Here is a 17,156-nt window from a genome sequence, read left to right on the forward strand (position 1 = left end):
CGGGTTGTGTGTTGCCGTCGCAGCACTTTGTCGTGTGTGTGTGCATGTGTGTGTGCATGTGTGTGTGTGTCTAATTGGCGTTGTGTGTATCTCTAAGAGTCCAGACGAAGCCACTGGAAGGAGATTCTGTAAATGTTGCTGCAGCAGAGGTGAGACTTCTGCTTCTTAAATTAATAGTGACACCGAAGAATGATTAGTGTCGACAAATGAAACCAGTCGCACAATTTTCCCTGACACCAGTGATATCGTCAACGCCAGCGATTCTCAAAAAATTAAAACCACATTTCCCATAAACAAGGAAGATGTTTCTGTGTGGGTTTCATTTTTCTGTCTGGTCGGGTTTCTTCTCCTCTCAACGTCTCAGTTTGTTGCTCTGTCGTTACACACTTCACCCGATGTGCCGTTGTGTGCTTAACACGTGAAAACATCTTTTCGTTCCTTCTGCGGAGAAGAGGAAAGGTTGAGGGATCCTCCTCATCCCCTCCTTCACCTCCTTCGCCTCCTTCTTTCCTCCCTCGCTCCCTCGACACTCACTTATATCCTTCCCACTGTTTGAGATCTAACGGAGCAGAAACCTCCCGACTCGCAGTGTAATATGACACAGTAGGTGTGTTGCTCTCTGTGTGTGTGTGTGTGTGTGTGTGATGAACTGTATTTCCACACGGACGAGATGTGTGTATGTTTCAAACACCTTTCCTCTGCGGCCCCTGAAGGTTTGGGGCGGGGGGGGGGGGTGTGTGGGTCGAGGTCAGGGAGTTGCAGGAGAGGTTAGTGTGTCTGTGTGATGATGATGTGTGTGCAGGGTGATGGAGAGAGCTGCTGGTTTGTTAAGGAGGTGGAGAGGGTCAGATGGAAAGAGGAGAGCACAAAGAGCAACAAAAAGTGTAAGAAGGGTGTACACACACACACACACACACAGACACACACACACTGAACATCTCTGCCTCACAAAACTCTACACAATCAAACACAAAGTTTCTCTGATTTGTCTTCACCTGTATTTGCAACAGGAAGAATGTACGACACACACAACACAACACAAACACACACCGTCGACATCAAAGACAGGCTCCAAATAAATATATAAAGTTGAAGCTGAGCAATATCCATAATCCAACAACCAAATTACTTTCCTCAGCCCCCCCCCCGCCCCCCTCCTCCCTGTTGGCTTGTGCAATTCAAACCGACTCCCACTCAACCTGGATCGTGTTCTGCACAAACTGCCGACATCAGCAGAATCTGAGCGACACGAAGCCGCTGAAGTTACTTTGGAAACATGTTTCTTTTAAAAACTGCACCAGAACGTTATCAGGGTTTCGACTCGATGAAGACGTGTGGATTAAAAGTTTGTTTTTAAAACTGATCCATAACGTTTTTTTAATTTGATATTCAGCGAGTGTTTCCTCTGGTGTGTTGATTAAATCACAGAACAACTTAGAAAACAAGTCACTAAAATATGTTTTTAATGTTATTCAAAATCCTTTTTCACTGATAAAACACAGCAGAACCTTCTCAGATGCTTTGGTTTCACCTAAATCATTAATTATGAAAGGGTCGGCTGCGGCTCAGGGGGAAGAGCGGGTCGTTCACTGACCAGAAGGTTGTGGTTCGACCCCCGGCTGCCTAAGTGTCCCAAGGGCAAGATACAGACTGATGTGAGTGAATAACTGGTACTATAAAGAGCTCCATATAATAAATGTATAACTTGTTTAAGGGAAATTTTCATCCAGACTTATTTGACACTATTTAAAAAGCTTATTCTGACTCATTAAATTAGCAAATGGTGCAAATTCAATCACTTATAAATAAAAATGAGCTTATTAGAAGCTCTACAAACTACAATATACAAGTTTCTACTGATTCTCCTCTTGTTGGAACAATGTGAATCAACCTGTGGCTCCAGAACTGATCTGAGGTCGCTGCTCTCTTTAGTGTCGGCTCAGTTTTAAAAGTCTCATACGATTCTTCCAGAGTCAAAATGCATTTTTCCCACACTCTCTCCAAGGGCAAGATACAGACTGATGGGAGTGAATGACTGGTTCTGTAAAGAGCTCTATATAATAAACTTGTATTCTGTAGAAGGGAAGTTTCATCCACACTTATTTGACACTATTTAAAAAGCTTATACTGACTCATTAAATTAGCAAATGGTGCAAATTCAATCACTTATAAATACAAATTTGCTTATTAAAAGCTCTACAAACTACAATATACAAGTTTCTAATGATTAAATAGTTTTAAAAGTCACGTACGAATCTTCCAGAGTCAAAATACATTTTTCCCACACTCGTTCCCCCTCAGACGATTTGTGATGCATCAGCTGCTGCGTGAAAAACAAAAACCAAACCACAGGAGCATCCCAGGCATCTGCTGAATAATAACAGATTTGTTCTTAATAAGGTTCATCTACGTATCTGTGGCCGGAGGGGGGAGGAGCCAAGCTGATGACACCGGCCTGCGTCTCTGAAGTGTTCGCCGTACAAACCGGTTTACATGGAGTTGTTGTGTGTCCCTGAGTGTGTGTGTGTGCGTTTATGTTTGTGTCAAATCATAAAAGAAGCACAGCGCTATGAAGACAGGAAGTGAGTGAGGTGAGGTGAGGTCATGTGACAGAGGTCCACTCACTGTGAGGTGCTGGAAGAGCCACGCCCTCATGATGTTGGTCGCCACCTTGGGGAAGATCCCTCTCTTCTTGTTGCGTTTCTTCTCCTTGTCCGGGTCGTCCTCGTCGCCCGTGCTCGGCGACGCCACGCTGTTGTCCAGGCCGTCGCCTGTCACATGACAAGAAACAGGAAGAGGAGGAGTCAGCGCAGATCAGACGCACACGCTTTGTTTTTACTTCCTGCGTTTTCTCGCCGCCGCTGCGAAGCCTCCTCCGTGGTTCAAAGGGAATAAATACGATTTCCAAGGAATTCTGGAAGGGCTTTGTATGCACAGATGGGGGGTGGGGGGGGTGGGGTGGGGGGGGTATGGAGACACAACAATGGCGAAGCAGAGAACGGCTGGAAAACAGCTCCTCATAAATGCATTCAATTTTTAATACATTTATAAATAACCCTGCCTTTCATATTTTTTGAAAACACAGCGAGCGCCTGCATCTTTCTGCGAGAATGGAAGGGAGGGGGGGGTGAGGGTGTGAGGGGGGGGGGGGAGCACAAAGGACTTGTAAGGTCGCATTTCCCCACCCCACCCCACCCGCCCCCCCCGACTCTCCCATCCCGGGCCCGCGCAGAATTGAAAATGACAGAGAGATTTAGTCTTTTATTATCCTGAGGGGAGAAGAGTTACTGAAGCGTCGCTGCCGTTTCACCTGAGGTGGGGGGGGGGGGGGGGGGGAACACGGCACTACAAAGAGGAGGATGAGGTGGTGGTGGGGTGGGGGGGGGGATAAAGGTGGAAAGAAGGGAAGTCGGCGACACAAACACACACTAACAAAGCTCTTCACAACAATGGCTGCTCACAGGAACCTGTAGCGCTCCGATAAGACTCCATTAAGACCAGTTAACCTGGGAACACTGGGGCGGCTTAGAGAGAGAGAGAGAGAGAGGAGACACACACACACACACACACACACACACACACACACACACAACTACCCCAATTACTGTACGCGCTCCACACGGCTCCAGAGGAGAGAGAGAGAGAGAGAGAGGCTCTTCCCATCTGTGGCTGTGAAAAAGCCTAATTGTTATTATCATTATTCAAAAATGCGATTCCGCCCTCAATGAAGACGATGATCATAAAAGAAACATGAGACAGGATAAACAAGTGGCTCCTGCCTGGAAGTGAGGGGGGGGGGAAAGACGCTGGAACTGGATCCAGTTATTTATTGATTCCACACAAAGCTGCAAGTTCTCTTCACTGCGGCGGCGGAGGCAGATAACGGCGTTCTCTCTCTCCATCGCCCGCTCTCCTCCGCTAACGTGCACAGGGCGACACCCGGCACCCGGCTCACACCTAAGCCCCCCCCGGTTCATCGATAATTAATGGGGATGTTGGGCGCTAATCCGGTTGGAGATTACTTTTTTCCAGGCTGCCACATCAATGGAATAATCATGGGCCGAAAACCCGGAGCCTTTGCTCCCCATTACCTCAGGCTGCAGAATTCCTGAAAGCATGCCTGGAGGGCAGCTGCATTATAGACGCCATTAGGAGAGAGAGAGAGGATCCCAGCGATCCATACCAAACAACACGCTCGGCTCACGCTCGCTCGCCCACTGTTCTGGCAGAAGGAAAATACATATGCACTCGTACTGAAGCCTTTTTAATGAAAGCTGGAGCAGAAGTGGAGGTGACGGAGGAAACAGAGGCTGGCGTTTCATAGATGCTGCGATACTGATGCACATTAATAATGCTCATATGCATGTGAAGCCAATGGGCTACTGTAACAGCACCGAAAGGTCAAAGGTCGGTGTCAGGCGATGGCGTCTCGGTGGCGTTAACGTCCTCTGACCCACTCAGGGACTTGCTCACTTTAATACATAATGGTTCCAATCAATACGCATTCATAATAATCCTGCAGCTAAGAATCATTTTTCATTACGGATTGATCTGTTGATTATTTTACAGATTTACTCAGTTATTGCTTTTACACTATAACATGAAACTCTTCCACAGCCCAGAAGGATTAATGTAATAATGTCAAACAGAAAACTGCTGAAAAATCCTCCAATCGAACGGGAGTTCATCGTGTTTTCACTTAACAATCAATCAATTAAGGTTGTCAAATAATTGAGTCATTGATTTATTGACTAACCAGCCTTAACACCACACACACACACACACACACTACACTACACACACACATACACAAACACACACAAAGTGCACATGTCCTCCCAGACCTCTCTCTGTCTGCAAACACTCTCACATTGCAGGCTTGAGTTACATCATTAGCCTGAAACAAACACAGCCCGAGCTTAACATGTGAGTTCTCTCTGCCTACTGTTTCAGAGCGAACCCCCCCCACTCTCCCTCTCTCCCTCTCTCTCTCTCTCCCTCCCTCTCTCTCCTCTGTCGGCCGGGCTGGAAACGAGGGGCGAGCCGGGCGGCGGACCTGTAATCTAAGACCCAGATTTTCATTGGAAGCAAATGCTTTCAATCCGCTGTAAAGACCGGCTCATGTTCAGCAAAGCCTACAATAATAAACCCGGGGGCTTGTCCCGAGCGAGTTGGGAAAACAGAAGCAAGCGGCCGGGCGAGTATCAGCTCAGTGAGCGAGTGAGGGAGTGACTGAGTGAAATGGAGAGAGAGAGAGAGAGAGAGAGAGGTGAGAAATCCAGAGAATGGAGAAATACAAAACAAAGGGTGGAGAGAAAGTTCATAATAAGTCATAAAAGTGTGTGTTATTATAGGAAAGTGTCTGGTTGTGATCCTGTGTGCTGCCTGAACTCTGCAGTGTCACATACTTCTTCATCTTCATCATCATCATCATCAGGCTTCATCTGACTTTATCATGAGTTATGTTTTTAACTTGATGCATTTGATCTAAACAGAGAAATATCACAAATAGTAATTCAGCCGCCGCCTCAGACACATCAGAACAATATCAGCCTGTGAGATATCAACCACATTTTAAAGCAGTGCATCGAATCGATTGAGCGATGGTGATTAAAATTGTGCACGAGCAGCAACTATAATCTTTAAAATTCATAATCATGAGCCAAGAGAATATGAAATAACCCCAAAGAACTAATTAATTAATCACAAACCAAAACCAGAAAAGGATAAATCTCCACCAGGACCCGAGCGTCTCTGCACCAGATTCCACTCGCTCAGAGATATTAATTCTCCCAAAATATAACTGGATATAGATTTCCTGATATAAACCTTCCATCACTCTCTCTCTCTCTCTCTCTCTCCTCCTGATACTTGAGTGAGTCAGTCTGACCTGCAGACGCTCACTTCACCTGCGAGAGGAAGAGGAAGAGGAAGAGGAAGAGGAAGGAGGACGGCCGTCAATTTTATTGGCATTTCCATTTTCACTGCAATTTGATACCAATCACATCTGAAAGGTCTGGGGCCTAATTTCAGCTTGGGGAAAAGAGAGAGAGAGAGAGAGAGAGAGAGAGAGAGAGAGAGGGAGAGAGAGAGAGAGAGAGAGAGAGAGAGAGAGAGAGAGAGACAGAGAGAGACAGAGAGAGAGAGTGGGGGGGGTGAGGCAGGAAAAGGTGTTGGAGGTTGTGTCTGGCAGCCATGTTGGGGAAATGTCAACAGTGTTGCCTCAGCTCGTGAGAGAGAGAGAGAGAGAGAGAGAGAGAGAGAGAGAGAGAGAGAGAGATTAGAAACATGGGGAGAGATAAGGGGAAGGAGGGACGGTGGTGGAGATGGAGGGATGAGGAGGAGAAGGGGAAGGAGGGACGGTGGAGGAGATGGAGGGATGAGGAGGAGAAGTGGAAGGAGGGACGGTGGTGGAGATGGAGGGATGAGGAGAGAAGGGGAAGGAGGGACGGTGGTGGAGATGGAGGGATGAGGAGGAGAAGGGGAAGGAGGGACGGTGGTTCGAGATGGAGGGATGAGGAGAGAAGGGGAAGGAGGGACGGTGGTGGAGATGGAGGGATGAGGAGAGAAGGGGAAGGAGGGACGGTGGTGGAGATGGAGGGATGAGGAGGAGAAGGGGAAGGAGGGACGATGGTGGAGATGGCGGGATGAGGAGGAGAAGGGGAAGGAGGGACGGTGGTGGAGATGGAGGGATGAGGAGGAGAAGGGGAAGGAGGGACGGTGGTGGAGATGGAGGGATGAGGAGTAAGAAGGGAGAGGGAGGAAGAGGGAGATCAAACTCGTGCCACTGAAGGAGGCGACGGAGGAGGAGAGGATAATGGGGAGGAGAGGGAGGAGAGGGAGGAGAGGGAGGAGAAGGAGAGAGGGAGGAGAAGGAGGAGAGGGAGGAGAGGGAGGAGAAGGAGGAGAAGGAGGAGAAGGAGGAGAGGGAGGAGAGGGAGGAGAGGGAGGAGAGGGAGGAGAGGGAGGAGAGGGAGGAGAGGGAGGAGATGGAGGAGAGGGAGGAGAGGGAGGAGAGGGAGGAGAGGGAGGAGAAGGAGGAGAAGGAGGAGAGGGAGGAGAGGGAGGAGAGGGAGGAGAAGGAGGAGAGGGAGGAGAAGCTGAAGGAACCCTGGAGTTAATCAGATGAGAGGAGACAGAGTAATTTCACCAACTAACAAAAGTGTTTTTATTAATCTGGACATATCTGGAAAAATACCCATTAATCTAGAATCAGATCAGATATGAAATCTCGTCAGATATTAAAGAAACTAACTTTGCTTCCTTTCAAACACAGAACTCTTCACTCACTTCTCCACGTTCGCTCTGCAGAGATCGTTTCAAACATCGTGAGCAACAAACATCTTCATCTCACGTCTCGTTGCATCATCTTCATAAATCCATGCATCGCTCACAACACACAGACAGAAACATGAGAGGAGATATGGAATTATATTATATTATTGAAGCTAACGTACAAACAATGTGTTGATCGTGGCTCCAGCAGCGAGGGACGTATGGATCTAAAGATTATTACGTGGTTTTGGTTATAATAGGAAGTGTTAGCATGCTGGAATGGGAAGAAACTCTCTGACACGTAAGCAGCGATTTCAAGTGCATCTGCATTCATGTTAAAACGGCCTCAGTGCATCTCTGAGCTTCTGATTGGTCGGTCAGGCCGATGTCCACAGACCAGACCAGTCGAGCAGGAAGTCATCGAGCAAAACCAGTGAGATGATCCGTCAATTAAGCCGTTAGTCAACCAGGAAGTCAGAAAACAAGCTCGTCAAGCAATCAGCCGTTCGCTGCAGCCAGTCGGACAGTCGGACCACCGAACCAGTAGACCAGTAGACCAGTAGACCAGTAGACCAGTAGACCAGTCGGACAGTCGGACCACCGAACCAGTCGGAGAGTCGGACAGTCGGACCACCGAACCAGTCGGACAGTCGGACCACCGAACCAGTCGGACAGTCAGACCACCGAACCAGTCGGACAGTCGGACCACCGAACCAGTCGGACCACCGAACCAGTCGGACCACCGAACCAGTCGGCCAGTCGGACCACCGAACCAGTCGGACAGTCGGACCACCGAACCAGTCAGCCATTAGACCAGTCAGCCAGTAGACCAGTACACCAGTCAGTAGACCAGTAGACCAGTAGACCAGTAGACCAGTTGAACCAGTCGGCCAGTAGACCAGTAGACCAGTAGACCAGTAGACCAGTAGACCAGTCAGCCAGTAGACCAGTAGACCAGTAGACCAGTAGACCAGTAGACCAGTAGACCAGTCAGCCAGTAGACCAGTAGACCAGTAGACCAGTCGAACCAGTCGAACCAGTAGACCAGTAGACCAGTAGTCCAGTAGACCAGTAGACCAGTAGACCAGTCAGCCAGTAGACCAGTAGACCAGTCTGCCAGTCAGCCAGTATACCAGTAGACCAGTCTGCCAGTAGACCAGTAGACCAGTCAGCCAGTAGACCAGTAGACCAGTAGACCAGTCAGCCAGTAGACCAGTAGACCAGTCTGCCAGTAGACCAGTAGACCAGTCAGCCAGTAGACCAGTAGACCAGTCGGCCAGTACACCAGTAGACCAGTAGACCAGTAGACCAGTACACCAGTAGACCAGTCAGCCAGTAGACCAGTAGACCAGTACACCAGTAGACCAGTAGACCAGTAGACCAGTCGTCCAGTAGACCAGTAGACCAGTAGACCAGTAGACCAGTAGACCAGTCATCCAGTAGACCAGTAGACCAGTAGACCAGTAGACCAGTAGACCAGTCATCCAGTAGACCAGTAGACCAGTCAGCCAGTAGACCAGTAGTCCAGTAGACCAGTAGACCAGTCAGCCAGTAGACCAGTAGTCCAGTAGACCAGTAGACCAGTAGACCAGTAGACCAGTAGACCAGTAGACCAGTAGACCAGTAGACCAGTCCGACCCTGTCCAGGCTGCCAGGCTCATTAAGACCAGCAGCCGGGAACCCAGGGCAGCACACACACAGCGGGGGGGCAGCTAGGCCCATGAGGACGAGCCAGCGGCCTCACTGAGGGCCTGCCCCCCGCTCGGCCATGACAGCGTCTCTGCAACTAGTTAGAGGAGGGGCTGGGGGGGGGGGGGGATCAATGCAGGACGGGGGGGTGCACATTCGTGTGTGAAGAATGCATGCATGGATGTGCATTGGTCTGTGTGTGTGTGTCTGTGTGTGTGTCTGTGTGTGTGTCTGTGTGTGTGTCTGTGTGTGTGTGTGTGTGTGTGTGTGTGTGTGTGTGTGTCTGTGTGTGTGTGTCTGTGTGTGTGTGTCTGTGTGTGTGTCTGTGTGTGTGTGTGTGTGTGTGTGTGTGTCTCCCTGTCTTTCTTTATGCATGTGTGTTTCCAGCCACACTATCCCTGAATGTCGTGTGCATGTGTGATTTTGTGTGTGTCTGTGTGTGTCTGTGTGTGTGTGTGTGTGTGTGTGTCTGTGTGTGTGTCTGTGTGTGTGTGTGTGTGTGTGTGTGTGTCTGTGTGTGTGTGTCAATTAGGGAGCAGGCCAGTGACTGGAAGGAGCCAGGGGCAGTTGAGATGCCCCGGGGCGAACCAAGGGAAGGAATATTTTATCAGTCCCCTCACATGCTGTACACACACACACACACACACACACACACACACACACACACACACACACACACACACACACACACACACACACACACACACACAGACACACACACACACACACACACACACACACACACACACACACACACACACACACACACACACTGTGAGCAAACAGATAATAACGTAAAAACTAGGTTAGCTTTCTTCATGCATTTCCACGAGCTTCGTTAGCTTCGTTAGCATTAGCTCCTCTGCTCATTCAGCTCGGATGGTTTTTATTTAAGCTCTTCCTCCTTCATTACTCCCCCCCCCTGTGTGCTGGAGTGTGAGGTCGGGTCGGAGGACACACACAGTGTCGGGGGGGTAACACTGAGGCATTGTTATCGTAGGGTTGAAGTTTAAGAAACAAACAAAACTGCGACAAAAAGGCGTTTCACAAATTCCATATCACCAAAGTTCCAGATGATCCAGATGTTTCCAGTCCAGCTCTTCAACAGGTGTTTGCTAACGACACTTCCTGTTTGATGACATCACTTCCTCACGTCTCTCTCTCTCTCTCTCTCTCTCTCTCTCTCTCTCTCTCTCTCTCTCTCTCTCTCTCTCTCTCTCTCTCTCTCTCTCTCTCTCTCTCCAGGCCACCCCTGACATTATCAAGCCACATCTAGGCTAATCTGTTATGATCTGATGATGAACCCGGGCGGAGCTGGGTGCTACCTGCCGTCTCCACGCCGCCACAGCTGCCATTTCAAGGTGTCGGCCATTTTTCTGCTGCCTGGCAAATTAACAGCGGGAGGATTATGACATTTAGCTTTCTAATATTTTCTTTTTCAGCAGTTCAGGAATAAGGTTGTGAGTATCAGCTTTGTGCCAGATGTGCTGAGGAATCGCTCACATGTGGCCGAGCGTTTTCTGGACGTTAGCGTGAGATGTTTTCTCAAGGTTTATCAGCCGTGGATGAACTGAGTTTTTTGAGTTTATGACAGTGCGTTTAATCCAAGTGCTATTTTTAAGAATGTGTGTGTGTGTGTGTGTGTCTGTGTGTGTGTGTGTGTGTGTGTGTGTGTGTGAGTGTGCGAGTGACCTGGAGCTGATCCCTCATGGGCCACTCCTCGAGTTTCACACCCCAGAAAGCTCACATGACCCTGGGTTGGCTGCCCAGGCAAGACCCAGGCCTCAGGGGCCTGTTCTCCTGTTCCACACGGGATCCACACACAGCTCATAGTGGCAGGCGAGAAATTCATACACACACACAGACTCACAACACGACACACATGACACACACACACACGTGCGGAGGTGCACTCACTAAAGTGCTCTCCTTCACACTATTTTTCTCTCTTGCGCTCGCACACAAACACGCACAAGCTATCTCACACACACACATACACACACACACACACACACACACACACACACACACACACACACACACACACACATACACATGCGTTACATTCCCAGAAATCCTCAGAGGGGTAAAGACGGGCGAGCGAGAGGGAGGGAGGGAGGGAGGAAAGTAGCGTTTATTGTATTCAGGCCATTCATAAGCTCTGGACCTGGGGAGGGGGGGCCGGGGAGCACAGGGGGGGTTTCAGGCTGTGGGGGGGTTCCCTTTGCACGGCTTCGGGAGGCCCCTCCCATCTCCGAGTATTCTGAACATGCAGGAATTCCATCGCAACGCAACTCCCAAGTAGGGTCACAGTTTCCACCGCGGCACCGGGAGCAGCCGGACTCACGAGCACCGGTTTCCCAGGATCCACCACGAGGAAGAAGAGGAAGCTTCACTCTTAAAACACAAAACAGTCTCTGTGACCAATGCTGCTGCGCCTCCTCCTTCTCCTTCCAGAGGAGGAGGAGGAGGAGGAGGCGCAGAGAGAAATCCCCTCCACTATTCTCTCCGGGTAATGACATGCGCTGTCGACAACACAACACGACTCGTCTAGACTTCCCTTCCTGCCTGAGCCGGAGAGACACCGTATCTCAGAAATAAAATTAAGAAGGAATTTCCTAAACTGCAAAAACATGATTTGGTGAAAAAGAGGAGGAGCTGGAAAATACAAATGTACGGACAAACAGAAATAAAGCACCAGCTACAATACATTGTGTTTAGGGAAAGAATGGACTGACCCGTTACTGAAGTCATCATTCCTGAACTTTTTAAAATGTTCAACACAATCTGTATCAATAGATCTCAAACCTCCAGCTGGTGTGTTATTTTAAAATCATATCCCTCTGAACCACAGATTAATCTTTTGTAACCGACAGCAACCGTAATGAAAAAAACTAATTAGCGAACAGAGCAAAGTTGTAATTATTAGAAAGAAGAAGAAACAAGGGGCCTGCCAGGTAAACAAGCAGGGGAGAGATAAGTAATTACTTCCTGTAATCAAACACAATCCCGTTTGAAGTGATTACAGTAAATAACGAGTGTTGAGCGATAACGAAGAGACTCGAACGACGACAGTTCTGTGGATCCGCGCTGACACGTTCGATAATGACAGGAGCTGGTGACTCATAGACGACGGCGATCTGTGATTAAAACACTCGGGAGAATTCTCGTTGGAACCGGAGCCAAGTTTTGAGAAATTAATTCACCGGCGCTGAACTAACAAGAAAAATAAAACACGTGAACACAAACAGGTTCTGAGTTAATTAGAAGGTCTGTTGGATTCATGTAGTTTTGCTTGTAGTGGTCTAAGAGTATTATTGTTAATATTATGGCCAGAGATTCAACGTCTCAAGCTCCTCAAGTGTGAATTGAATATTTCTTCGTCCTGGACAAACAACAAGTGATCTCAGATCATATTGAGCTCTAGGAAATTATTATTATTAATCGGAGCCAAGTTTTGAGAAATTAATTCAACGGCGCTGATCTGACAAAGAGGAGATCAGGAACTAACAAGAAAAATAAAACACGTGAACACAAACCGGTTCTGAGTTAATTAGAAGGTCTATTAGATTCATGTGGTTTAGCTTGTAGTGGTCTAAGAGTATTATTATTAATATTATGGCCAGAGATTCGACTCTTCAAGCTCCTCAAGTGTGATTTGTTTGATTTATACTGTTTCAAATTTAATATTTCTTCATCTTGGACAAACAACAAGTGAACTCAGATCATATTGAGCTCTAGGAAATTATTATTATTAATCGGAGCCAAGTTTTGAGAAATTAATTCAACGGCGCTGATCTGACAAAGAGGAGATCAGGAACTAACAACAAAAATAAAACACGTGAACACAAACCGGTTCTGAGTTAATTAGAAGGTCTATCAGATTCATGTGGTTTTGCTTGTAGTGGTCTAAGAGTATTATTGTTACTATTCATTTAAAATATTATTGCCCCAGATATTCAACGTTTCAAGCGACTCAAGTGTGATTTGTTTGATTTATTCGGTTTCAAATTGAATATTTCTTCTTCTTGGACAAACAACAAGTGAACTCAGATCATATTCAGCTCTAGGAAACTACTATTATTAATCGGAGCCAAGTTTTGAGAAATTAATTCACCGGCGCTGAACTAACAACAAAAATAAAACATGCAAACACAAACCGGTTCTGAGTTAATAAGAAGATCTATCAGATTCATGTGGTTTTGCTTGTAGTGGTCTAAGAGTATTATTGCTGCGATTCATATAAAATATTATTGCCACAGAGATTCAACATCTCAAGCTCCTCAAGTGTGATTTGTTTGATTTATTCGGTTTCAAATTGAATATTTCTTCTTCTTGGACAAACAACAAGTGATCTCAAGATATATTGAGCTCTAAGAAATTATTATTAATAATCGGAGCCAAGTTTTGAGAATTTAATTCACCGGCGTTGATCTGACGAGGAGGAGAACAGGAAGTAACAACACAAATAAAACACATGAACACAAACCGGTTCTGAGTTAATTAGAAGATCTATTAGATTCATGTGGTTTTGCTTGTAGTGGTCTAAGAGTATTATTATTAATATTATGGCCACAGATTCAACGTCTCAAGCTCCTCAAGTGTGATTTGTTTGATTTATACTGTTTCAAATTTAATATTTCTTCATCTTGGACAAACAACAAGTGAACTCAGATCATATTGAGCTCTAGGAAATTATTATTATTAATCGGAGCCAAGTTTTGATCAATAACTTCACCTGCATTGATCTGACGAGGAGGAGAACAGGAAGTAACAACACAAATAAAACACGCAAACACAAACCGGTTCTGAGTTAATTAGAAGATCTATTGGATTCATGTGGTTTTGCTTGTAGTGGTCTAAGAGTATTATTGTTACTATTCATTTAAAATATTATTGCCCCAGAGATTCGACGTCTCAAGCTCCTCAAGTGTGATTTGTTTGATTTATACTGTTTCAAATTTAATATTTCTTCGTCTTGAAACAAACAACAAGTGATCTCAGATCATATTCAGCTCTAGGAAACTACTATTATTAATCGGAGCCAAGTTTTGAGAAATTAATTCACCGGCGCTGAACTAACAACAAAAATAAAACACGTGAACACAAACCGGTTCTGAGTTAATTCGAAGGTCTATCAGATTCATGTGGTTTTGCTTGTAGTGGTCTAAGAGTATTATTGCTACGATTCATATAAAATATTATGGCCTGAGATTCAACGTCTCAAGCTCCTCAAGTGTGATTTGTTTGATTTACACGGATTCAAATTGAATATTTCTTCGTCTTCTTGGACAAACAACAAGTGAACTCAGATCATATTCAGCTCTAGGAAACCACTCTGGGCTTTTCTCTCAGTTTGATGACGTTTCTCCGAGCACATGCTTAACCTTTTATACAATATTTAATATTAGATTTGTGTTAATGGTATTTTTTCTCTTCTGTGAAAGTGTTCATGTGCTTCTCTGTGGCTGAGGCCCATCCACTGTTGGCTGTGAGAGGGGGGGTGGGGTGGGGGGTTGGTGTGGGGGGGGGGGGATCAGGCCTGTTGACATAGCCATAGGTGATGGACAAAAATGTCAGTGTAAATGTGACTGCTCTCTCTCGGTGCCATTTCCCCGTAAAGGGTCATCTCCACAGGCTGCCTGACACGCTGGAAACCGCCTGAAGCTCCGGCACGACATTAAACTGCAGTGTGCCTCCACGTGCACACACACACACACACACACACACACACACACACACACACACACACACACACACACACACTCCAGATCAGTCCAGAGAGAAAGAGACGGACGGAACGAGCTGAAATGAAAGTGTGGAGCGATGAATTCACTCTTTCATGTCGAGCACTTCTGTTGTGTAACTATTGATTTCTTCCCCTCTTGCCTTTGTGTTACTTTGTGTTGCCGTTTCCAACGTGAGGATAGAAGGCCAGACTTGGTTCAAATGGGGGCACCCATGTCCTCACAGACACACACACACACACACACACACACACACACACAAAATTGTTCTTGAAATTATAACAAGATTCCTGAAATTGTGCCATTTTCAGTCTCTGTGTTTGTCTTCTGCTCACACGGCGTTTGACACCTTGGACTCACAACCTCGGTCAACGCACACAGCAAACGCACACAAGGAGAGAGGGAGTCAAGCGGAGTGTGGGAGAAGAGGGCAAGAGGGGGGGGAAGGGAAGGGAAGGGAAGGGATGGGAGAGAGAGAGGACAAGGACTTTAACAAAAGCTAAGAGCACTTAACAACACAATGGCGTGGCGGTGCTTTCCTAAAGTCAGCTGATGTGCTGAAGGGCGTTTCAAAGTCCTCCAGTGAGGACGAGGGACAAAGAGACGGGACCTTCAGCGCCAGAGACCAAAGGGAAAACATCCTGTTCTATCAAATATATGTTTTCAACCAGATATACATGTGCGAGACCTTTAATAAACGATCAAAATATCCTTTTCAGTAAACTCAGACTGACTGTAAATACACTTCTCTCTGCACAGAGACTCTAAACTCCCAGGATCTCTCTCTCTCTACTTAGCAACAGAATGAAGACAACATGAATTATCATCCTTTCATATGCATCTTTCACAATAATCTACATTTAGAGAAATTACAGTATCATGCAGCACCGACTCGTTTAACTTCTACCAGCCAATCAGAAGCACAAGTTTAATTAAAGCAAAGTGGAAATGTGTAATTCCAGCAGCGTCTGTAATCATCTCTCGTGTGTCTCTCGTAGAAACTAGTGTGTTATAATATGGGAAATATATTCAAGTGTATATTTATCAGTATTTATGATTGAAAATCAACAATTACTATATATTACGTCACCTCAATATTAACAGCTATGTTCCACTTCAGATTGTCCAAAACATTTCCTTTCATTCTCATTTTCATACACACGACACTGGTCGTCAAATATAAATAACAGACCATCTACATTTAATTGTAAAATACAATACTATAAAGTTAGAGGGGATCAGGAAATATAGGAATATCAGGAAAATGTCGATCTTTGATTCTATTTAATTCTATAAATGTACTCTTCTTTCATTAGGGAAGTTATTCTCTTCATGATGCAATCATACAGACGACACTGGTCTTCAAATATAAATAACAGACCATCTACATTTAATTTTAAAAATACAATATTTAATAAATAGATAAATTAAGCAAAGTAAAGTTTCTGTTTTCTGAGTGAATGCACAGCGGCTGATAAACCCGTATAAAGCAGGAGGATGTTCCCACTCACGCTAACCTATCAGCAGCAGCAGCAGTTAGATAACTCCGGCACGCCGAGCCCGCGGTGGCTCCGGCTAAGAATAGCACATTAGCTCCCAGAGAGTTTTTTTGGGAATAACAGAAGGTTTTAGTATTGAGAAGGACTGGTGGGGGGGGGGTGGGGGGGGGATAATAAGGCCTGCGCCCACAAGCTCGGGTTACTGAAGAGGCTGGTTAGGAAAACAGGATCAGTCATTATCTGAGCCGCCGCCTCCGAGGCGTCGAGTCGTTGCATTTTAGATTCTCAGGGTTTAAGTGGATTTTTAAGTAAAAACACGATTAAACAAACAAAAGAGTCTCGAGCTCGGTGGCTCTTCTTCTTCTTCACGGGATTCTTCTTCTTCACGGGATTCTCTTCTTCACGGGATTCTCAACACTGCTCCTCTTAGTCAATAGTAAATATTAGCTTAATTGTCGAATTACTTTATATCTTCAGACAAATAAAGAAATCGATAAAACGTTTGCCACTCTCTCACGGTGAAACGTGTAAAGTGCAACAAGATATTTCCTAATACTCAATAATCATACAGATTAATAATCATACAGATTAATAATCATACAGATTAATAATCATACAGATTAATAAACATACAGATTCACGAACAGCAGCATAAGTTAAGTTTCTGTAAAGTAAAGTGTAAACGTAATAAAGTGATAAAAAGTGATCTCAGCTTCCTGTGAAAGTGTTGAATTAACCCCAACGTAACCCTCCGCCCCCCCGCCGGCCTCACACAGGCACAGGAAGTGGTGCAGTGGGGATGTGTGGGGGGGGGGATTTGTAGTCCTATCAGCCCCCCCCCCCCTGAGCTGATAAGGCTATCGGGGAGACAGGGCCCGGGGGGAACAGGAAGTGAGTGGGTTTTACAGCGGGTTCTACTTCCTGTGGCGCCCGGGCCCATGTGGAC

At 46.2% G+C, this 17,156-nt stretch overlaps 1 protein-coding gene across 1 annotated transcript in view; it reads right to left on the bottom strand.

Moving 5' to 3' along the window:
- Positions 1-17,156, bottom strand: part of meis1b (Meis homeobox 1 b) — a 94,452-nt gene that overhangs the window by 44,564 nt on the left and 32,732 nt on the right. The window contains exon 8 of the mRNA XM_061087063.1: positions 2,626-2,771. Within this exon, the coding sequence (XP_060943046.1) occupies positions 2,626-2,771 (146 nt within the window). The remainder of the gene's footprint in view (positions 1-2,625; positions 2,772-17,156) is intronic.

The sequence above is a fragment of the Limanda limanda genome, chromosome 15 (assembly GCF_963576545.1).
Source record: "Limanda limanda chromosome 15, fLimLim1.1, whole genome shotgun sequence".
Lineage (NCBI taxonomy): Eukaryota > Metazoa > Chordata > Actinopteri > Pleuronectiformes > Pleuronectidae > Limanda > Limanda limanda.